This window comes from Lytechinus variegatus, chromosome 1, assembly GCF_018143015.1.
Source record: "Lytechinus variegatus isolate NC3 chromosome 1, Lvar_3.0, whole genome shotgun sequence".
NCBI lineage: Eukaryota > Metazoa > Echinodermata > Echinoidea > Temnopleuroida > Toxopneustidae > Lytechinus > Lytechinus variegatus.
This window is the reverse complement of record NC_054740.1, coordinates 55090836-55115726: the sequence shown is the minus strand read 5'-3', so window position 1 is coordinate 55115726 and position 24891 is coordinate 55090836. Positions and strand designations below refer to the sequence as shown.

Below are 24891 nucleotides of genomic sequence, written 5' to 3'. Positions count from 1 at the left end.
GTTTGATAGGATTATCAGCAAATAATGTGATTGAAGAAGTCAAAGAGACATAAAGTAAGAAAGTTTCGCTTCAATGTAGAGATGTCCCGTACGACACATTTTGAATGTCCCGTCTGCCACAATGTTCTCGAAAATTATAATTTGCTTTATTTATTCATGAATGTTTATTTTGCTTTCTTTTATAAATGTGTTTGTTCTAGGGTAATTGAGTGTCAATTTGAGTTCAGTTTCTATGAAATTTATCTGCCCAACTCAGACTTTTGAGTACAAACTTGAGGTTTCTAAAATAGCCACTTTTTACTGCGTCCGTACGACACATTACTATTTTAAATCTGTATTATACAGGATGTGAATTCAAGTCATGTTAAGTCTTGGTTTGTCTAACACTCTGGTAGTACCTGATGATCACCTATAATTACTGGAATATTTTTAGTTTCTTGTAAAAAAACTGTCAAATGTTCTCTAAATGTTCCGTACGACACGTATGGAATCACCCAGGGGAGAAATTTCGGAATATTCAAGATTCAGATTCCAATCCATCCATCGCATCCATTCCATTCCTTGTTTTTCAAATTAAGTTATATTGATTTAGAGTCTTATACCAGAACCTTATAATAGAAAATTCATAACGACATATTCAAAACATGAAAGAAGTTGATATTCTAACATTTTCAAATTGAAAACTTTTGTCCACAAATTTTATTGTATATCCATCCATTCACTGAGCATCCATCAATCCTTCCCTCTATCCAATTCTTGTATCCATCATTCCATCCATCCATCCACAGACTATCAATCTATCTAGGCCTGTCCATCTTTCTGTGCATGCTCATCATTCCATTCATCCTCCATCGATCCTTTCATCCATCATTAATCCTTCCTTCAATCCATTCATCTTTCTATCCATCCATCATCAACCCATCCATCTATCCATTCTTCCAGTGATTGATCCATCCATCTAGCCATTCATTAATTATCCATACATCCATTAACCAATCCATACATCCATCCTACCATTCATCAATCCTTCCATCTATCCAACCATCAATTCATTCATGCATCTATCCATTCTTCCATCCATCAAATTTTCAATCCATCCATCAATCAATAATTCCGTCTTTCCATCCATCTATTCTTTCATCCATACACCCACCCGCCCACCAATCCATCCATCCATCCATCCACCCTTCCATCCATTATACATCAGGTACATATATTATGCCTGGCCATATGCAGATTTTTTTATGGGGTAGCAAGGCATGTAAAAGTTTTTGAAGAAACTTCTGTAGCGAAGCAACGTATCTTGTCATTGGAGTGCCTTTGCATATTCTTTAAAATTGGATTATTTCATCTGAATTTTTTAAAAATTATCAGAAAAAATTGAAGTTTTCAAATTTCTGCTCCCACTGCATATGAACATGCCATATATGTAAGACATGTATAAACTGTAAAGCCATATAATATTAGAAAAAAATCCCTTTTCAATATTTTCAGTACTGAAATAAGATTTAATGAGTAACAATTACTGATCAATAGACAAAAAAATCCAACAAACAATTCTGGCATAGATTTCCATACTGTATGATTACTGGCTTTTAAAAAGATATACATTTTTCCTCTTCTGAAAGCATAAAAATAGTAATCCATAATGCAAGGATTGTAAGAAAGTACTGTACATGGATTTAATCATAAAAACATACATCATTTGCAAATTGATAAAATACACATATGTCTTTGAAATAATATAAAAAATAATTTTTTGTAACCAATCAAAGTTAATCACTTAGTAGCACAGTACATCATAACAATGTCCTTCCGATAAATTTGCACATAAATATAATAAAAATATATGTCCTTAATCTAACTTGATCAAAATAAAACTTTGATAATTAGCAGAGTTATGTTCCATTTTAATGAAAGCACTAATTGGCAAACATGGTCAAGACAGTAGTCATGAAAATACTTGTAAAATCACACATCACAGAAATCTGCAAATTACAAAAATAGCTATATAGGCTAGGCCTGTGTATTGTCATAAACAACTGTTTGTTTAAAAAAATATTCATCACTTTATACACTTTTTTTATTTGATGTTATGATATTTATATATATAAATTCAATATTATCATCACAGTTAAGTTGCATTAAAAAACTGTAAAAAAATATCTGCAAAACTGACACAATTCAAATATTCATTAGCATTAGCATTCAAGATTTATCTTCCTTAAAATATAACATATTGCACTAATCAACACAATAAACAATTTTCGAATAAATTTGAAAGAAATGAACTATAAATGAATAAATACGTATATCATATGAAAAATACCAGTAGAATATTAATTCATCACTTTACAAATTTCACAGCTCATTGACTCCCATTTGACTCCATGATGACTCTCATGACTCTCAGATGACTTCCATGTGACTTCCCAAGGTCTTCACAGGTGACTCTTGGCTGTTGTTGTGAGGGTTATCTAATACGCCTTACACGCAAGGGATAAACAGACCAGTTCATAGTTACTTCATGGGCAATTTTGGTCAAATGACCTTTCATTTCTTTCATCATGATAGGCAGATTTCAAAGCAAGATATTACGTAAGCTTGCCTTACATAGCAGGATGAAGAAATTGAATAGACCAGGTGACTAGAATAGCACACCAATGAACACTTAATGAAGGTATTTGTTGGATTCCTACTTTGAATGCATATCTTAGCATGTTGCACAATGTACTTGACAAACTGTGAAATACCAGTCGTTCGTGGAAGCATTGTTGTTTTTTGTGGATGTAAATGAAAACGACAATTCAAAAGAATATATGAATAATCAAGACATCAAAGTTGGTGCTTATCTTATTAGATTTTAAAGCACCATGTCACTTTAGTACAAATGACCTTTCTTCTGATCATGCTTAGAATCTTTTGATCATGTGCAGAAAGGAACTACGAACTGGCTTATTCAACAGATGTATCCAGGGATACACTGTAAATCTCTTAGAGCATTGACTTGTAACCATAAGGTTGTGAGTTCAAATCCCCACTTTGCCATTGTCTCCACTTTGATAAAAAGACCCAAGAGTAATATCTTAGACGTAAAATGTTTCTTAGGTCATTGCTTATGTACCAGCTTGGCATTATACCAGCACAAAACTATCCTGCCAAGTTCCTATGGTAGTTACAATAACAGAAACAAAAAAAGATTTCCAACGTACCAACTTTTCACTATAGGACCCGCAAATGTAAATTACTAGCACCGTGTTCGCAATGTTCATCCCATCAATCTGCAAGCAGCTGTATATATATATATATATAGTAACGAAATGAAAGGTTTAATTAATGTTCGTCATGGTTTTGAAACGGTGAAGAGCATAGAAAATTCTTTTTATCCATGTAAATATTTGCATAGGAAAATTCAGTTATCGTTTGTAAACTATTATGAAGATATTTTCTTTAAAATGTATGAAAACAGTATTTGCTGAGAAATAACGATGTTTACAACTGTTTGATTATGTTAAATGTTTATATTTATTTGTTCTTTACTGTTTGGGTATAAATAGTAGTGACAATTACCATTGGTGTAGTTGAATAGATTTCTTAACTTTAACTGGTTTTAAAGATGATTAAATTTAGCCTTCAATAAACAGAAGGTTGCCAAAAAGCACCATTATACAGATACATCTCTTGCAATTTTACGATCAATTTTATCTGTAGCAAATCAACTTACACTTCTTGGTGCAAAAAGCAGATCTGTATTTCAATAAAAAACTTACGATTAATTTCAAGACTTATGAATAATCTAGAGACCGAAAATAGACTTACAATAGATCGCATGTTTCTAGCAATGCCCCATTAGTCCCTTATCACGAATATATTTAGGACAAACAAAAAACCTTTCAAAATTAACTTAAACAGACAAGGTGAGAGTATTGCAAGAGGAAGGATAACAGGGGCCCATCTTACAAAGAGTTGCAATTGATCTAATCAATCGCAACTATGGAAAGCCAGCAAAGTCAACATATAAAATGCATGTTTGTTCAAAAGATTTTCTAGATATGAATGTATATCCATGAATCCACTGATTTCTTGACAATTTGGTGTGTTCTCCTTTGTTTACAAAGGACATTTTGCAAATTTCCTGTAGAAAAAAATATAGCACTAATGGATTTCCATAGAGTGACGATTGATTGGATCAATCGTAACTCTTTGTAAGCAGGCCCTGATTTAAATCTGAATATCCCAACTTGACCAATAATAATAGTGATACCTTATTGAGCACTCAAACCGTTCAGAGACGTTCATGGTGCTGGCGCAGCAACAGTTACTTTGGATACATATATTTTATTCATATAACAGCTACAAAATATAGATATAAAATAAAATCTACAAAGAAATCTTAAATCATTAGAAGTATTGTCCTGCATCATCACCACTGAAATACCCAGCTACGTCCTGGTGGGGCCTGGTGCCCTTGTGCTTGCTGCCCCGTTCAACGACAATTTAAGGGGCAAGCCCGGTCAGCTCAGTACTCGCAGGAGCTTTAGCAAATAAGGGCACCAGCCCCCATAGGAAGCCAGTTGACCAGCATGTGATGACAGAGAGTGTACCTTAAATGCATACAAAACAATCAATAAGAGGAAATATGGGTAAAAAGGGCAAATAACAATAAAAAATATTCAGTTCTGGTATAGCACAAATATTTTAACCATTTCTATGCATATATCATAAGACAACAGGAGGAAATAAAGGCAATAAGACCAAATTCTCATCTACTTACCAAAATGTGAAAACCAGTTTAACGTGTGATGGGAACGCTCCAAGCGGTCTTTGAAGCGATCTTCAGTAATCTTCCATAACGGTTTGGAAACCCTTTAAACTGGTTTGAGTGCAAGTGAGGACACATCCATTCTTTGCACGGAAGTTTGAGAGTGTATGTTGGGTGCGCTACTCAGTACACACTGCGAGTAGAATGCCTACACTGTGGTCTCAAATTTTTGTGCAAAACATGTGACCCCACTGAGAGCATTCCCGTAGCAAAAAGCCCACTTTACATGAAGTGGTCGTGGAAACCATGCAGTTCAGGGGACAGTGATGAGAACATGCAGGGTAGTAGTATCTAGCTTTACAGCTCTACATCTCAGTAATCCAAGTAAATAATAAGCCTCAATGATTAGCACAAAAACAGCCAACAAAACCCTGTTTTATCTTATATTAATGGATAAAAAAAATCAACTTTGGGGAAGTGGAACACCTCTGGCAGTCTCGCCTGCATTACGCGATTATAACAGCAGTGCTGACTTTTAAAACATCTACTGAATAATTATTCACAAAAAACACCATTCATATGATATTAGAATACTAAGTTCATTGACCTTAATGACCTTTGACCTTGATCATGTGACCTGAAACTAAAAAAGGATGTTCAGTAATACTTGACTGCACTTACGTCTAACTTATGAAAAAGATCCATAAACTTTCAAAGCTATGAGGGCAATGCGACAAATACCCCCAACATGGTCAAAGTTCATTGACACTAAATGACCTTTGACCTTGGTCATGTGACCTAAAACTAACACAGGATAATCAGTGATACTTAATTGCTCTTATGTCCCATTTTTATAAACTAGGTACATGTATTTTTTAAGTTATGACATTTCAAAAACTTAACCTTGGTTAAGATTTGAATGTTTACGCTGCTACAGTAGTCGGAAAAGCGGCGCCTATAATCTTGCTATGCTGTGCAGGAGAGAATTCAGGGAATCTCATTTAGTTAAAGAAAGGGTCACCAGTCATGCATATATAATAACAATAACAGTGGGAGAGTCATGTTGCAAGCAGTTCGGACCCTCACCTTGTAATCAGAGGGTCATGTGTGAAAAGAGGTGTTTTCTATGGCCAAAAATACATTGAAAACCTCTGAATTCAGATTTTAATCTGGAAAGTAGCACCCAAGGATATTTGAGAGGGAGAGACCTCTTACTACCATCTGTGATTTCCCAAGTGGTGCACTAGTGCCTTTTGGTAAGGTATTTATCCTCATTACCAGGTCCCTCGGAGAGGACCTTAAGCCGTTAGTCCCCTGGTCGCTTGCTCACAGGCATTCATGCTTTCTTAGCAGTCAGGTAAAAAAAACCTTGGTATAACATTATGATTGAGTGATGTCATCAGAACAGGCACTTATCATAAATAGATTTGAAGAGCAAGGTCTATCAGGGATGATCATCTTATGGCAAGCTGAAGAAGGGCCATGATAGCAGCAGACAGTCCCATTGTGGCCGGAAGAGTCACTACCCATGCCAGGACAATGGTTCCAAAGAGCGACCAATTAACAGCTTCCCTCGATCGCAGCCAACCGACCGATACCACGGATCCAATCTTGCAATGGGTGGTACTGATCGGGATGCCGACGTTGGATGCCAGGAGCACCGTCATGGCTGCACCAAGTTCCACAGAAAACCCACTGGATGAAGTAGAATATAAAATCAAGTTTGTTAGCTATACCAGTCAGATGCATATCTGCCTCATCCCCTTCCTATGCTTGATTGGTAGAGTTAGTACCATAGTATCTTCGTCTATGATCTAGATAACCTAAAGAATACCCCCTCCTATTACACTTACTCCAAGATCTCTCCCCTCCTCATCTTGATGGTGTTAATGATTAAATATCTTCTTCTACCAAATACCCCCTCCCCTTTTCCCCCATTCCCCCTACGCTTACTCGAAGATCTGCCCCTCCCCATCTTGATGGTGTTAGTGATGAAATATCTTCTTCTACCAAAAGAATACCCCCTCCCGTTTACCCCACTTCCCCTTACGCTTACTCAAAGATCTGCCCCTCCCTCACCATGATGGTGTTAGTGTTGTAATACCCTTTTCCACCCACAGAATACAGACTCCTCTTTCCCCCCTCCCTCTTCCCTTACTCCTAGATCTCCCCCCCATTCCTCACCTTGAGGGTGTTAGTGCTGTAATATCTTCCCCCACCGTCTGAATCACCCGACGTCCAAGACTCCATAATCCTAGAGAGATGCCCAGAGCTCCATAGAAGAGCACCCACAGAGGTGTTGGTTCCTCTTGGGCAATGTCTCCGGTCCTGTAGATCAACCAGATGGCTATCAGAGGTCCAACGGCATTACTGCATAAAAGAAAAAGCACAGGAATACATCACAATAGGATATTCCATTGGAGAAAAATACCGTAATCTAGAAGTAAATCTTACTTTTTAACTCCATATGGCGGGGGGAGTGGTTCTCTGAGGCCTCTCAGGTGTGATCTGTGCATTGATCACGAAGCTATTTTTAGACAATCGCCTACAATCTCAACTCTTACCAACCTCCAATGCTTGAAAAACGCAAAATATTTGGGTCAAAATGTTTGCAATGGATACTTGATAACATCTGCAAAAGCGACAGACAAGATATTTAGCGAGAAAAATCTGAGCTCATTTCACAGAAGTAACTTCAATGAAGGTAAATATGAGATTTCCAAGACACAAGTCATCTTCCATCTTTATTTTCCTGGGGCATAAATTAAACGAGATTGAGAAACCTTGTTCACAGTAAACTAAACCAGGGTCCTGTCTTACAAAGAGTTATGATCAATCACAACTATGGAAAGCCGCCAGTGTCATCACCTAAATTGCATGTTTGTTCCAAAATTTTCTAAATATGTACATTCATTGTTTTCTTCAAAAATTCAGTGTGGTTCTCTTTGTTCACAAGGACATCATGCAAATTTCCAGTTGAAAAAAATTATGACATTGATGGATTTCCAGATAGTCAAGGTTGGTTTGATCAATATAAACTATTTGTGAGATAGGAAAGTAATTTATCTCTGACTACCACCAATAGAAAAAACAAAATGGGACATTTTGGGGGTATTTTATAGTCCATCAAAGGAAAAGTTGTTCACATGTAACATCACACATACCTTTTACATTGCCAATGAAACCTTTGGAACAAATAGGCTTGCGTCGAAACAGAAAAATCAAAGAATAAGAACAAAGAAAGTTTGAGAAAAATCAGACAAATAATGTGAAAGTTATGAGCATTTGAATAATGCAATCATTAATGCCATGGAGATTCTCCCAATGGCAATGTGACAAGTATGTGTGATATCACATGTGAACAACTTTCCTTTTTTGATGGACTATAAAATACCCCCAAATGTCTCTTATTTGCTTTTTCTTATGGTGATACCAATTCTTTATCCATGATGTATTTTTTTTAAAAAAATCTGTATTACATGCCCTCCTATAGAAAGAACACATGATCTAATAGATGTGATAACAGGCAGTTTAAGTCAAATAAAAGTAATGGAGAGAGTTGTTCACAAGTGACATCACACATCTTTGTTGCATTGCCAATATGAGGATCTCCATAGCATTAGTGATCGCAATATTCAAATGCTCATAACCTTCTAATTATTGACATTTTTCTCAAACTTTCGTTGACCTGTTTCTTTGATTTTACTGTTTTCACACAAGCTATCTTGTTCCAAAGGTTTCATTCTCCTTTAAACAATATCACTTTGCTGAAATCACTAACCTGACATCATTTCCACCATGTGCAAAGCTGGCAAATATGGCCGACAGCGCCTGCAACGGAGAACACAGGGTAGTCACATGGGGGTGATCTTGTACCTCTGACGCGCCTTTATTGACCCTATCTTCATTCGCTGCTCCATCCTCATTTTCCATCGTTGTTTCAGCGTCATCAAGTTTTGTGACATTTTCACTTCCTGTTTCTTCTTCTCTGGCTTCATCAAGTGCCGACTCGGCTCCAGGAATCAACCCGACTTTGTCGCTCTTGCTGTCATGGCTATACCTTTGCTTCTCTGCAAATATTGATTGTGTTTCCACCGCGCGATCCTCCTCCTCCTCACTACTCCTACCTGGATAAGGGTTGTAAATAAAAAATCCCACAGATTCAGAGAACTGTAAATTTTACATATTTTACCATTGTGATAGAACAAATTAACGAAGCCAACATACTTTCCATTCATGCATTATAAACTATAAACGTGATTAAAGGGGAGTGGTAAATTTGTGAAAGCTTGGTTGAAAGTTAAAAAGTTCACATCCTCTGATAGTGGGGTGACATTGAAGACAGATTGACTAGAAGCCAAGTATTGAAGTGAATGATACCATTGTCGAGATATATATAACTATATCGTACTGTTCACAAAATGGTTTAGTGGTTGTGTTGCATCACACTGCAACAGAAAAACAAGTGGAATGCCTCTGGCCGTCTCACCTGCATCACGCTATTCAACATAGCAGCAATGCTGACTTTGAAAACTACTATAACTCGCACAAGATGTTCAGTGATAATTGGTTACTCTTATTTCCATGTTTTATGAACTAGACCAATACACTTACAGAGATAGGATGGTAATTCAACAAATACCCCCAATGTGGCCAAAGTTCATTGACCTCACATGACCTTTGACCTTGATCATGTAACCTGAAACTTGCACAGGATATTCAGTGATACTTGATTACTCTTATGTCCAAGTTTCAAAAGTCAGATAAATAAACTTGCAAAGTTACGATGGTAATTCAACAGATACCCCCATTATGGCCAAAGTTCATTGACCTTTGACCTTGATCATGTGACCTAAAATGCGCACAGGATGTTCAGTGTTACTTGATTACTCTTATGTCCAAGTTTTATGAACTAGACCAACATACATTCAAAGTTATGATGGTAATTCAACAAATATCCCCAATTTGGCCAAAGTTCATTGACCCTAAATGACCTTTGACCTTGATCATGTGACCTGAAACTTGCACAGGAAGTTCAGTGATACTTGATTCCTATTATGTCCAAGTTTCATGAATCAGATCCAAGAACTTTTAAAGTTTTGATTGTAATTCAACAGATACCCCCACATTGGCCAAAGTTCATTGACCCTAAATGACCTTTGACCTTGGTCATGTAAGGTGAAACTCATGCAGGATGTTTGGTGATACTTGATTAACCTTATGTCCAAGTTTAATGAACTAGGTCCATATATTTTTTAAGTTATGATGACATTTCAAAAACTTAACCTCAGGTTAAGATTTTGATGTTGATTCCCCCAACATGGTCTAAGTTCATTGACCCTAAATGACCTTTGACCTTGGTCATGTGACATGAAACTCTAAAAGAATGTTCAGTAATACTTGATTAACCTTATGGCCAAGTTTCATGAACTAGGTCCATATACTTTCTAAGTTATGATGTCATTTCAAAAACTTAACCATAGGTTAAGATTTGATGTTGATGCCGCCGCCGTCGGAAAAGAGGCGCCTATATCACTCTGCTATGCAGGTGAGACAAAAATGAAATCAATATTGTAGAAATGTCGGATCCCATGTACATGATTTAGGGCTAGATCTTTTGGAAGGAAAGTAAAAATATCTTGGGGGTGATAGTTTGAGGGTTTTTGGCGGTATGTGTAGATGAATGCAATAGAATCCCTGGCTTTGTTGAGAGTAAGCATACGTTAGTATATGATTTCTACTCTCTAGAAGCCTCCTGGCTAGTCTGAAATTAGTCAGAAGCCCATTTGTTTTGTGTGTGGATGAAAAAAATCCTTATAAAAACTGATAGAAACTGATTTTTTAATAGGGTTCCTCTTTGCACTATATAATACTAATAAACATGTAGAATGTTGGTACTGTCACCAAGTAAGTTTAAAACTCGTAAAATGAAATGAGGGAGGGGGGGGGGGTAATCAAAAGTCTCCATTAATATTTGAACAAGGAATGGATGGACAAAGAGATTGGGTGATTTCAAGTCCAGTGTTGGTGTTGGAAGCCAAGTCTGGATTGTGTTTCCTAGCTCCAAGACCTATTCTAAATTTACACAAATAATCCAGATCAGAATATTGACAGCACAACAACTAATGGGTGACTTTTTTTCAGGACCATCTTCATTTCATGTTTGGTGTTATACTCACTAACTCACTAACACTAACATCAACACCAAAAGGTCAACACTGAAATTGAAATCACCCACTGGCATGAAAGAAGGTTTCATGTTTGGTGTTATACTCATGTAAAAATTGGCCTAACACTAACATCAACACCAAAAGGTCAACACTGAAATTGAAATCACCCACTGGCATGAAAGAAGGTTTATAGAAAAGATGCATGCAGAAGAATAGATCTCTAATTTTGTACAATTTCTCACCGATTATTTTCTTTCTGATGTATGGCACCATGATAAACCAGACTGCTAACCCAACAAGGAATCCAGACCCGAAGCTAAGCACAAAGACACCCCATAGAGGTATGCTATCAAAACCTAGAGCTGGGGGGGGGGGAGGTAGCAAGTCCATTTGGAAAACAAAATATTTATAGAAGTTATCATCAAAGAACAAACATCTTAATACAAAAATAATTGTATTCAAGGTAATACAAAATCATAATAATGGGGAAAATAAAATGTGATTTGTGTTGTTATATCAATTCACTTGTAATGTTTTGTCCTCTTCTTAAGATTGTTGGCTCCAGTATTAATAGGTTAACATTTTCATTTTATTTTATTTGTCTTCTTTACCCAGGGTAGCCTGTTCAGTGGTTTAGACAGTGTCGTCAACCAGGGCCTGGCGCAATACATATATACATAAAACAATCAAAAGAACACATTTTATACAACACATTATAAAGTCGACATTGTTACACTGCAATATGAAGAGAGAAAATGATTTGAGTTCTTGAAAAAGGAAGCAGTATTGGAAATTGACAGGAAAAGAAGGAACAATTAATGTATTTTCATTATTATTGATACTTATGTGATAACAGATCTGCACAGTATGGCAGTAATGTTAACATATTATGACAATGACACTTCATTGTGATAGAATACATCATATTGAGTCTTTGACATATTGCCTCTCAAAATATTTTAAAAAAATCATTGGTTACAATGAATGCATCAATAACACTCTGGTTTTACAGCCCTATCCAAATATGTAAATATTCATACATGCAAATACCGGTAAGCAAATATGCACTGGGTCCCGTAAAAAAAGGTTAGCGTTTAATCAGATGTTTGACCTTCACAATTAATTGCACAATATAGTCAATGTAATCAATCGATAAAAAATTGTTCTACATGTACAATAATTACAAAGCTTACAAGTCACAACACTGACGATTAACACATAGAGGTACACCATTTTATTAAGAAAAGATTATATTTTGTTTTGCTCCTCAATTTGGCAACAATCACTCATTATCTTTCTATTCCCACAGTACCTTCACAAGGATTTCCCCATCTGCAATTCCAACCAAACAGTGATTTTTGCTTTGTTTTTATCGCTTTGGCAGTTCAGAGTGCGCAAAAGCCTTTTTTCAGTGAAATAGCTGTTAATACAGGAAAACCTCAACATACTAGAAATGACATCAGCTTTTCGGTACATTTCTTTCTTCCTACAAATCACATCCCATACTAGCACTCAGGAATAATGAGGAACTACAAAAGTGTCGCCTACATCATAATGTACCCCTATGGGTTGAAAATAACTGCTTCACTATATTCTGTCTAGATTTCACTGCACATTTGTTTACATGAATGCAAATGTTAAAGTGGCAACTCACTGGTAGGCCCATCATAGAATATGGAGAAGAAATTGACAGTGATCACTAAGCCGTACCAAATTGGCAACGATCTAAGGCCAGGCTCCAGAGGCTCTGCCTGTAAATAATTAAAACAACATTGTCAGGAATACATTGCTTTAAACAACCACATCAATCAGGGCACCGTTTCATAAAGCTGTTCGTAATTTAAGAGCGACTTTAAAAATGACTGGTGATCCTTTCTTGTGGCAATGGTTCAAGTTGGTGATGGCTTAATTAGCGTGTAAGAAAGGATCACGAGCCGTTCTTTAAGTAACAGTATTGCTTGGGTTTGATCACTAATGTAATCATGTTTATATTCAATTTTCATGAGGTAAATGATAAAAAAATATATCAGATTTCTATTTAGTGTGAAAAACGCATTCTAAGCTTTAATACACAAGCACTTGGTTGAATGTAGAAGAAACTAAGGGGGAACTTCGTAAAATAAGGAGAAAACAGTGTTTGAATTTTGGGTTTACTCAAGCATGAGATATGCACACTGCAATCTCAGTGAAATTTCCAAGCAGTCTGCAAAAATTTGTGTCAAAGAAACTCTGGTATCTTGCTTTCTATTCAACTTTACACACATCTTCAAAATTTGAGAGTGCTTTATTAAGAAAAAAAAATTATGCTATTTACAGAGAACCTTTCCTGTTGACTTATCAGTGGGTTTGGACATATAGATAAGTGATTTAGGCCTAGAAAAATATTAAAATTTGAAGGCCTATTGCACGTATGAACAAGGTATCCCCCTTTAAAAAGGTAATCTCACTTTCTAGCTCACACTGGTTATACAAAATTCTCTTACTTTTCGTAGGATGAAATGCCTCAAGATGATGAAGATAACCGAAGAAAAAAGACCAGATAAGACTGGAGATGTCACCCAGGATAAAACTGTTTAGAAAAAAAATGTATTGAAAAGTAACACACAGGTATTGATGAAATAAATCTGCAATGTATTTTAAAGCGAGATACAATATACATGAAAGAGCAAGAAGAGCACCCATTTCAGTCTTGCCTGCATTACTCAATGAAATCTGCATGCCACAATGTCTAAATCTAATGGAATCATTATATCTGTAACCAGCCCCCCTTCAAAGAAATCTGTGCAAGAAGCTTATAACATAAAAACTGAATTATTTTTTAAAGTTAATTTCATTGGCCCAAATTCTGAAGTCTGGTTTAATCTAAACTCTGGTTTTAAGTTGTGGTTTAACTATGGAAAGCCAGTTGTTACATAAATCTCCAACAGTAGAGGTTCAATGTATCAGCTCATTTGACTCCCAAAACATGATTAACTGCCTGGGAAGGATAAGTATGACAAATGTCTTCACCATTAAATAATTAGTGAAGAGCACAGTTAACATGAGAAGCATTCACTGTAAATTTTTTTTTGAAATGTTCAGCTTCCCATAATTTTAGCACAGAGTTAGACCATGGTCTAATTTAAACCGGACTTCAGAATACGTCACAATACGAGCCATTGGGTGGTATTCTAATTGTCATGGTTTACGGTAGTTAAACCTGGGTTAACTTATACCGTGTTTACACAGTGACACGGCTCGGGGGTTCGACACGCGAGCCGTGCTCAACACGGCAATTTTATGCTGTGTAAACACGATCAGTGTGATCCGCGAGCCGTGTCGAACACGGCTTTTTTGATCCGCCAAAATCGTAGGTTTCAACCCGCGAGCCGAGTCAGACTCGGCAATTTTTTCGTGTGTAAACAGAAAGCCGTGTCGAACTCTCTTGACCAGGTCACTGCGCGCGCTTTCACTTTTGGCATTGTTGTTGTTCGCACGGACAAGATTCGATTCCGGCGGTGAATTTCCCGCGTTTAATTTGCGACGTCATAATTCTTCTTCCGTTCGAGATCCGCGAGCCGTGTTGAACTCGCCTTTTTATATGTACGTATAAACGCGATCTCTGATCCCTTCTTCGCAGTGTTCAACCCGGCTCGCGGATTCAACACCCGAGCCGAGTCAATGTGTAAACACGGTATTAGTCCACACTTTTATGGAGTGTCAGCTGTCAACTCAATCCCCAATTATTATCCTTATCCTGCTGCAATTTTTTTTTAAATAATAATAATTGAGAGGCAATACGGTAAGAATGGGGTCATCATGGTCTAGTGGTTCACTCTCGTCTTTCAATCTGAGGGATGTGGGTTCAATTCCAAGCCAGGGCGTGTTTTCCTTCAGCAAAACAAAATATCCACATTATGCTGCACTTAACCCAGGTGAGGTGAATGGGTACCTGGCAGGAATTTACTCATTGAAATGCAGTACACATAACTAACAGATGCTCTGCTATTAAAAGCCAGGGTAATTATGCTGCATTGCTGAAGAGTGATAGAGAATTCTGATAATGTGTCAAGTGCGAAATAAGCAAGTATGTTTATTATTAATATTACATTAAAATCATTAATTTTAATGAATTGATACAATATAATTGGAATTGCCATGGATATGCAAGGCTATGAAAGAAATATCATGAAACCAGCATTCCACAGAAGTATGGTTTAAAATTCTAGTTTAGACTGGGTTAAACTTAGGTTTAATTATCATAATACCATCCATTACAACAAGTTTTTCAGCTCCTTCACAAAGTGTGTGCACTCAAGCTGTAAAATATATATAAAAAAGCATGACATTTATAGCTTGAATGGATGGACCATATCACAGTTCTCTTTCAAAAGATAATTGAAATATGCTTTTCAAATAGGGAACATATGGCTCATAGAGAATTATGAATAGAGTGAGGATATGCTGGCAGTGCAAAATGTATATGGTTGTCAGGATTAAGAATTACATATGGACAGCTGGGGAAAATATACGGGGGGGGGGAAGCATTTAGTTGGGATCCTCGAGTTTGATGTAAGAACCGAACACACCCCCCTCTCGACCCCAGAAAAAGAAAACCATTCTGGTGCACATGAAAGTGACTACATTGTAAAGCATACATGTACATACCTATCAAGCCAACCTGTAGCCATTGAATGCCTTCAACTCCAAAAACAACAAAATGGAAACCCAAAGTAGCTCCCACAATGCTATGCGTGGTCGAGACTGGCATTTTAAAAGCTGTCGCTACAAAAAGCCATACGGCACATCCTACGATAGAGAATAGGATTTAAAAAATTAAAGTATCCATCATTTTCTGTATTTCAGGAATAAAAACAGAAGTACATGTAAAGGCAATAGAATGATGCAATTTTGTATCTTAATCTGTAGGGTTTTTTTTCAATTAAAGTTTAAGACAAAAGAATGTTGACATTAATGAGAATCTATCAAACCAAGTGGATGGGTTAGGATGTGAAAGAAAAGAGGAAATACATAGCTCCAATTTTTTCTAAGTTACAAAATAATGAATCAACAAAAATGCTGGCAAGACAATAAACTAATAACTTTTATATCTAGCGCTTTTTTAAAACATTATGTTTCTATATAAAGTGCTTTACATAGCAAATATTACTACCCTGGACATCGAATACGAATGTATTTTTCTTTGTTTTTATGATTGGTTGAATAAATAAACTGAACTGAAATGTATGCACTTTCTCCACCTCCCCCCCCTCCGCTTGTATTACAAAAAGTGACTAAAAGATGTTTTAAGTATTGACTCAATGTGACCAGAAATTTTTTCTGAATATGTAATTCAAACATCATGAAAGTAGTACAGCTCTCACCTGCTAGCGCTGATATTTCCCCAAGAACCAATGTTTCTTCCCGTCCCTCATACAGCTCTACATCAAATATCCCTTTCTGAATAGTTTCAGCGACCTTTGACCCCATCAATACGGCACCAAGCGTCTCAAAGACAGTTGCCAGGAACAGGGCTTGACGTAGCGTTAATACCTGGATTCAACCGAATAAACGTAAAGAGGTATAAGCAATCCATTTCATAACAGGGGCCAAGGGGGCAGCCACACTAATTTGCTTTGCGACAGGAAACCTTTCACTTGAGGAAAGAGGTCTGAATATTCAGTCTAAAGGGGCAACTGCCCACCCTCCTATGATTTTCAAGAAGTAGAAAAAAAGAGGAAAAAGAGGAAATACAAGAAACAAGAGTATAAAAATAAAGAGGTCTCAGCCATGCCAATCTACAATGCCCTTCTGTATAAATAATTGAGAAAAAATATAACATCAAATTAAGGATGTCTTTATCAACTAGCTCTGAAAAAAAAATATCCTGGCACTGCCTGTTTTATAAATTCATTTCCCATAGGTACAAATTTTTTTATTATTCAACCATACTTCCAAGTTCCAAAAGATACAGTGCTGTAAGACGGGCACACACGCACCACCCGCACAGTGCACCTGGCAAACTGTATATAGTGCACCAAGAATACCACCACAGGATCACCACATCACCTGAAGCACTGGCAGCACCTGACACAGCACAACCCTCTCCAGGACAGCATGTACGCTTTTTGGGAGAGTACTTCTTCAAGGTTCAAGGGGGGGGGGGAAGGACTGAGAAATGTTCTAAATCTACTTTTCATCAAATTTGTCTTTAGGCTATGGGCCTAACTGTACATGTACTACATACCTCAAGGTGGTTGTTTCATAAAAGCTGTTTGTGGCAAGTTTACCAATGACTTTGCGAAAGACTGGTGACCCTTTCTTTTGCTATTATGATTAACGTATGTACCAGACTATAAACCACACTCGTAAATTAACCGCACCCCCATTTTTGGATGAATCTCAAAACAAAAAAAAGTCACCAAACTGCCACGGTAAGGTGAATAGCACCAGCTTACGTTGATGTTGCAATAAACATGCAGGTCTCATACGGCTGCACTGTGCTGTCGATTAGCGTCTGTCTTAACTTTGCCGCATTGAATAAAGGACAACAAAGTCCCATTATTCATAAAGTCAATTTTAGTTTCATGAAGGTAGGTGTGGTTGTTACCATAATCAAACTTTGATGGACATTTATTAATATACTGGTAGTCATAGTCGCTTCCCATTTTTACCCGCGGCTCATACCCCTCTAAACGACATTGCCCATAGCCGTTACGCTTGGCCACCCGACGAGCTGTAAACTGGTAGTGGTCTTGGTTTATTTTCAGACTGAGTTTGGTTTGGCTCAGACCTACTGTAGCTCTGTGGATTAACTGCACCCCGACTTTTGGCTCTAGCCCGCCGAGGAAAAGGTGCGGTTTGATTTAGCGCTTATATAATAACATGATCCAGTCATGGGTAACTTTACAAACAGCTTTATGAAACACTGCTGGTTTCTTTTTAATGCCACCTCCTCATCCCCAGAAAATTAGACAGCCATTACTTACAGGCAAAAAAATATATATATATATCTATTTTTAGGGTTATACTTTTCACAACTGATTGCCTAAATATGCACATTGGTTTAGTTTTAACACGGCAGTGAAGGGAGAATTTCAGAGGCTTATTTTTCAGGGCTCTTTTGAGCCTTCCAGGAGCCCCAAATCCCTGTGTAATTTCTCCCCAGGGCCACTAGAACATACTTCTATGTTTGTAATGTTATTTTTAAACTAAAAACTCACATCATTTTCACAAATCAGTATTAACTTAATTTGTTTAAATAGATTTTAACCAATTACATCATATCCCATATTTGGGTATCCTTGCCCCCCCCCCACCAATATCCTGTCCCAACCCCCTGGTACATATCACATTCAAACTGACCTTTGCCCCTACCGACGTTCCAAATGAGTTGGCCACATCGTTAGCACCGATGGCGACAGACAAGATAAAGGAGATAACGAAACCAAGGATGACCATCCAAAGTATATCTGATAGAGGCAAAGGAATGTTGGTCGAGGGTAATCCCGTTGCTAGGGTGGATAATGTCTCCATTGTAGATCACCTCTCAACTCTGCTGTGTACATCTATTTACAATAGATTATCTTGTTGTCACCTAAAGAATAAAGTGATACGATTGAGAATTTCAAACGATAATGCTATAAACTGCAAGGAGATGATATAGTTTCTAAAATCTATAAAGGTCTCTAGAATTAGTATTTCTCTAGAGCAGGCCACAAGAATTTCCCCCAAAATCTAAGCCTACTGAGACTTTGCCAAGATACTGCATTACTAAAGTACAGTGTAGATCTTTTAAAGCCAAGTTCGAGTTCTGGCATGGATATTTAATATGGTCAGAAGCAATACTAAAGTGTTTATCAATATCATAAGCCAAAATGTTTATTTAGAACAACAAAGTTTATAGGCCTTAATTTATGCACTTTGTAAATGTCTTTCCTTATTGTGATCCTAATTAATCAAATAAAAATAATTCAGGCTTGTTTGAAATTATTTTATGGTAATTTCATTACCACTAAGCTTTTCCTGGTGAAGCTAACATGGAAACAACATGTGGGACCAAACAACTAAAATGTAAAGGCATTATTCATTATTCATTTGATTTTCTCTTTTTCATTTATTCTGTAATTATACATTTTCCTGAAAAAAAAACATTTGGCATATTGGCAGGTTTCATTTATTCATACTTGTTATAATTCTGTGAAAGCTTTAATTCTGCTAATTAATTTCATTTTCTTTTATTAACAGTACCAGAGTGTAGGCCTATCTTAAAGTTAACTTGCCATTAGGACACTTTGAACAGTAAAAAAACACCACCAAAGTTTTATATTGTTCCTGGAGCCTTACCAGTCCCAAGATGAAATATACAAATGCACATAAGCGCGTGCATGCATGTGTGAGAAGATCCAATGGATACACAGCACCGAGGTCCGCAGGACCGAGTGCAGTATCCATTTGGCGAGTCGAGCACACAGTTCATTATTTAGGTCCTCTATGCACAAAGGGCATGTATTGTTGGTTTTATAAACCCCCCCCCCCTCTCACCCATATTACAGAGTTGCCCAGATGCTATATTTGATCTAAATTCTAGATAATGCTAGATAATTCTAGAACTCACACTATCCTGCACTCTGACATACGTCAGAGGGCAGGATAGTGCATTTTGGATGCAATAGTGCAATATATGCTGAATATCATGTGATCTGATTCCCAGGGGGTTACTCTCCACATGGACTACTACCCATCTGTGTCAACAACCTCAGAAATGCACCTTTTTTTCCCCTTTGTTTACATTTGCTGTAAAACGATTGGCTTGGAAGTAAATAACAAGGCAAACGCCAAGCATCGTCTCGCCTGCATATTGCAGTCATGAAGAGGCTGCATGTCAAAACTATGCTATATGACTTCTGAGGCTGTCAGCAGTTTAGGGGGTGAATTGTGTTTCTGACAGTTTATGCATTAATGGTATAGGCCTACTTTATCCCTAGAAAATCAGATAACACTAAGAATGCTGTTAATGCTATGAAGCTATAATTATTTCCATGCAAGTAAGGAAATGAAAGTCAGTGAAAAAGAATGTAATTGATAATAATGTGAATAAAATTGCAAAATTAAATTAATTATTAAGGTGTAATGAAATGCCAATTTTTAGCATTATGTTGGATGATGATAGGTGCATAACTTTTCTCAATTTGTTTTGTACAGTCTACAGTATTACCAGAACATGCACATACAGCAAATCTGAAGGGTAACATTTAAGAAACTTTGACAGCTTTTCTATTGTACCATTGGCAAATTTGTGTGAATATTAAAAATGGTGCCAAGAACTATAGCTCAATAAATAACAACAGTTTTTTAAAGAATAAACAAGTAAAATACAAAATCTGGTTCAGGTATAGAGAGTACTGAGTTCTGAAGTAAAATATACGGTAAGTGTTAAAAAGTATAAAATTATAAAGTTCATGTCATTAGAGGAACAAAGTAGTGTGAAAGTTCAGTGACCTTTGACCTTAATCAAATTCAACTCACATTCGAACCTGACCTGCACCTTCAAGAGATGGACCTATGTTACGAGTTTGGCGATCCCACCTCGAAGCTATAGAAAGTTATTGTGTGTACAACACAGCACAGTGCCAGTCATGGAAAGTTCATTGACCTTTGACCTTATTCAAATTCGACTCATATTCGAATTTGACATGTGCCTTCAGGAGATAGACCTCTGGTATGAATTTGGTGATCACACCTCGAAGATATAGAAAGTTATTATGTGTACAACATAGCACAGTGCCAGTCATGGAAACTTCATTGACCTTTGACCTTATTCAAATTAGACTCATATTTGAACTTGACCTGCACCTTCAAGAGATGGACCTCTGTTATAAATTTGGCGATCTCACCTCGAAGCTATTGTGTGTACAACACAGCACAGTGCCAGTCATGGAAACTTCATTGACCTTTGACCTTATTCAACTCATATTCGAACTTGACCTGTGCCTTCAGGAGATGGACCTCTGGTATGAATTTGGTGACCCCACCTCCAAGCTATAGAAAGTTATTGGGTGTACAACACAATTGTTGACGACGACGCCGCCGCCGGAAATAGTGATACCTATATCTCGCTCCGCAGGCGAGACAAAAATGTGATAAGCAGATTCCTCATGAAAAATTACCCCTTTTCACCGTCTACTTTCGTGTTGATAAAGATTTTTGTTGGCATCCACACACAAAACAAATGGGCCTCTGATCTCAGTGAGACAAAAATTTGGGTGGAAAAATTACTCGTTGGTGTAGAAGTCTCCCATATTGGCCACGCACCTATACTGACTTGACATTTAAAGGTGAAGTCCACCCCAGAAAAATGTTGATTTGAATCAATAGAGAAAAATCAGACACGCATAGGCCTAATGCAAAAAAATTTCATCAAAATCGGATGTAAAATAAGAAATATGACAAGGTTTCACTTTTTTTCACGAAATAGTTAAATGCACAATTTAGTCACATGCATGTGAGAGAATCGATGATGCCCCTCACTATTTCTTGTTTAACGTTTGAAAACTTTGAATTATACAATATTTCCATTTTTACAGATTTGACCAACTTGACTGAACCATATAATGTTAAACAATTTGTACCGTAATTCCACATGTTAAGGAAGAAAAAACTTTGTTTCAATGAGAAAATAAAAATATTTCATATAAAGAAATACAAAAGAAAAAGTGAGTGAGTGATGTCATCAGTTCCATCATTTGCATACCGACCGGGATGTCCGATGTGCAAATGATTATGTAAAATTAAGCGAAACGTGAAATTGTCATAACTTTCTTATTTTCCATCCAACCTTGATGAAATTGTCAGTGTTATGCTCGTTACATTTTTTCTTTTTATTGAATGAACTTTTATTCAGGGTGGACTTGACTTTTTTTAAATCAAATTAATAAAATTAAAAAAGCTTCAATAAATTTGTTTCACTATGGTACCACACACAGAGCGCTCCTCTCCTTAGCGTACTATTAAAGTTAGATGTGTCCATTAACGATATTTTGTTGACCCAACCATTAAGATTCAAAACTGAAAGTGAAAACGAAAAACTCACACACAGGCTGGGCTGCGCACTAGCCCACGAACTAAGGTTTGCTCCCCGGCCGTGCCCAGAGAAGTCTCCCCTAAGTGTTCGGCGCGGCTGCCGGAGTATAAACGCTCACAAAAGTAACACTAACAACAGCTCTTCACGACATCAGGCCAACTCATAACGAAAACTCAGATTCGATCGCCGCCAAAGATCTGATGGCGTTGAAAAGCACAATTCTGGGGCAATTCTGCTGCGCTGTCCAAAGTACTACTCGGCGAAAATAGTGAAACTACCTACGATTAAAGTGTCAACAGTCACGGATGGATAGCGGGGCGGCTGGACGAGAGTGAAGCACGGGAGGCCGACGTGGGCCTTGCCGCCTTGGAATTTGACAGGAGTTAAGTTAGCTAACCCAGGGGAGCTGGAGCTAGCTGGAGAATCGTGGGGAGGCCGAGAAGGGGAGGGCAGGGGAGGGAAAGACAAGAAAAATCAAAAGCAATATATTTTTTTTCATGTTGCTGTAGACCCTGATGCATTTAGGGTAATATGTTTTGAAATGTATTTTTGTATGGCATAAATTTATATTGCCTCAATGTTTTTTTTTTTTTTTTGGGGGGGGGGGGGTTCTGCCTCATCTTCTGAAATCCTTAATTGTAATTGCTATAACTTTCATGTACATTATTACATGGCTCAACTGGTGTATTCCCTGGTCCATTTTTTTTATCCTCCCTTCCCTTCAAATATTACTCTCTCTACTTACCTCTTGACTTGTACACCCATGAACACTCTCCTATTCATTTAATTCTACGCCTTCCTATTCCAAGTACAACCCTCAATCCTCTCTTCATTTCCTCCCCCCTCCCCATCACCCCTCTTCCCCTCTCTTTCCTTTTTATTAATTTGTTTTTGATCATTTATCAATTTTTGGTCTTTTTCTCTCAGATAAACCTCTCTTCTCTTTCACACCGCTCCTTCCTTTTCTATATTTTCCCTTTTTTCTCTCCCTCTCTACCTCTGTGACTCATCAGTCTCTTTATTCCATCCTAACTCGAAAGAACTATATAGGACAACAAAATTAAGTATACATTTTTTAATTCAAATATTAATAAACATATATACAAATGTAATAGTCATGCCTGTTGTTCTGGTTGAAAATTCTATAAACAAAACTTTAGCACTCGATCACATCTAGATTGTTCAACATTTAATTACAAATGTCTGAGAATGATTAGAAGTCTGGTCAATTCTAATGTACTTATTTCCTATAAATAGTGATAATCACAATATGGTAGTAAAAATATTCAAAAGAGTGATGGGTTTGAAAATTAATTCTGAATCTGTATGAACTCATACACCAACCCTCCCCCCCCCCCTTTATTTAGTACTAAGTCAATTGACTGTTTGAATGAATACATGTATGCTGAAACTAGCTTTTGTTTGCACCTGTAGTCAGCTGCCAAGTGAAAGTTACAAATCTGGTTCAGGTCTTGCAATGGGCCACATGGGGGGGGGGTGGGGGTGGTTAGGATGGGGGTGTGTACAACTGAAACCTTGAAACCATACCTATATTTCTAAGGGTAATTTGGGTGGAAAAGAATACCCATACAGTTTTTTCCCCCAAAAAGACACACAGTTGTTCATAAAAGTCATGTGTAACTTAAAAAAAAAAGACAGGCATAAAAACGGTCATCACTCAAGATCAAAGGCCAGGAAGGGGGGGGGGGGTATGCATGCTTAAGAACTTTCAAGCTCAACACCATACCCCATGTTCATGTTTTTTCACAAAAAGTGACCTATTAGAGTGACAAATCCCCATATGCCAATACACTGTGGCCCATATATTCTGAGGTCAGGTTTAACTTAGATTCAGGTTTAAAGTTGTGGTTTAAGTATGGATAGCCAATTGTTACATAAATCACTAACAATAGAGATATCATTTTTCAGCACATTTGGCTCTCAAATCATTCATAATTGTCTAGGAAGTATAAATAGATGATTGTCTTCACCATCGATGAATCAGGAAAGCACACAGTAAACATAATAAACATACAAAAATTTTGACACTTCTGGCTTCCCATACAGTCAGTCGGCAAGCCCCTGTGTTAATGAGCAAATGGGCAAGATTTATCCAAGTCCTCTTGTGGCTGAATTCATGTCCCTGCAAAATCTCGTGAATTGTGAGACTTTTTTCTCAAAGAATTTAACCACTTTCTCCTGGAGTAAAATTGATTATTTTTGTACCATTGGGAAGAGTAAATGTTACTCTTTCATATTGGTTATTTCTTTTGAATAAAATATTTTGATAAATAAGTGAATTTTTTACCAGAAAAGATGCATCAAACATAATTTTCTTCCTCTGTTTTCACTTGCAAATTGTGCAACATTTTGTGTTTTAGGTACCAACATTATTTATATCATCAGAAAGCTCAAACTCTATACTTTCATACAATGTCACTCTTGATATGTGGCATCTTTTAGATGGGTCAGCAGCCAGCTTTTTCCATCAAGATGCAAGACGAGATTTCTAAAATTTCTGAGTAACATAAAATCCAGAGTTCTGATTGGCTGAATAATGTTTTCACAACAACAGGCGCGGGTTATTTGAAGAGATTACCACATGGTGAGTGTGACCTTGCAGAGGCCCAGGGTGGGGAACATTGGAATTTTCGTGGGTGTGTGGTCTCTGTGACCAATCAGAGTGCAGTATTCTTGTTTTTGAGCTGCTAAATGTACTTGGCCTATGAAAAGCTGGCTGCTGACCCATCTAAGATACATCTTCTTATACAAATTATATCATATTAAAGCGTAGATCTTCAGCTTTATTATGATCTAAAAATCATTTGTGCTCAAACAGAAATCAAGTGTGAAAACAACATTTGTTGCATGAAAAAAATCATTTTGTTTCATGTTTT

General features: G+C 37.0%; 1 protein-coding gene across 1 annotated transcript; it reads right to left on the bottom strand.

The window, feature by feature from the left end:
- Positions 1–5646: 5646 nt before the first annotated feature.
- LOC121417267 (sodium-dependent phosphate transporter 1-A-like) lies at positions 5647–22240 on the bottom strand. The gene is made up of 10 exons (XM_041610909.1): positions 22004–22240; positions 18277–18508; positions 16296–16464; positions 15580–15720; positions 13416–13501; positions 12587–12683; positions 11175–11294; positions 8544–8889; positions 6947–7132; positions 5647–6457 (listed from the first exon to the last, which is right to left on the bottom strand). Exons 2-10 carry the CDS (start codon positions 18445–18447, stop codon positions 6217–6219), a joined length of 1557 nt encoding a protein of 518 aa, XP_041466843.1. The 5' UTR covers positions 18448–18508; positions 22004–22240; the 3' UTR covers positions 5647–6216.
- Between the last annotated feature and the right edge of the window lie 2651 nt (positions 22241–24891).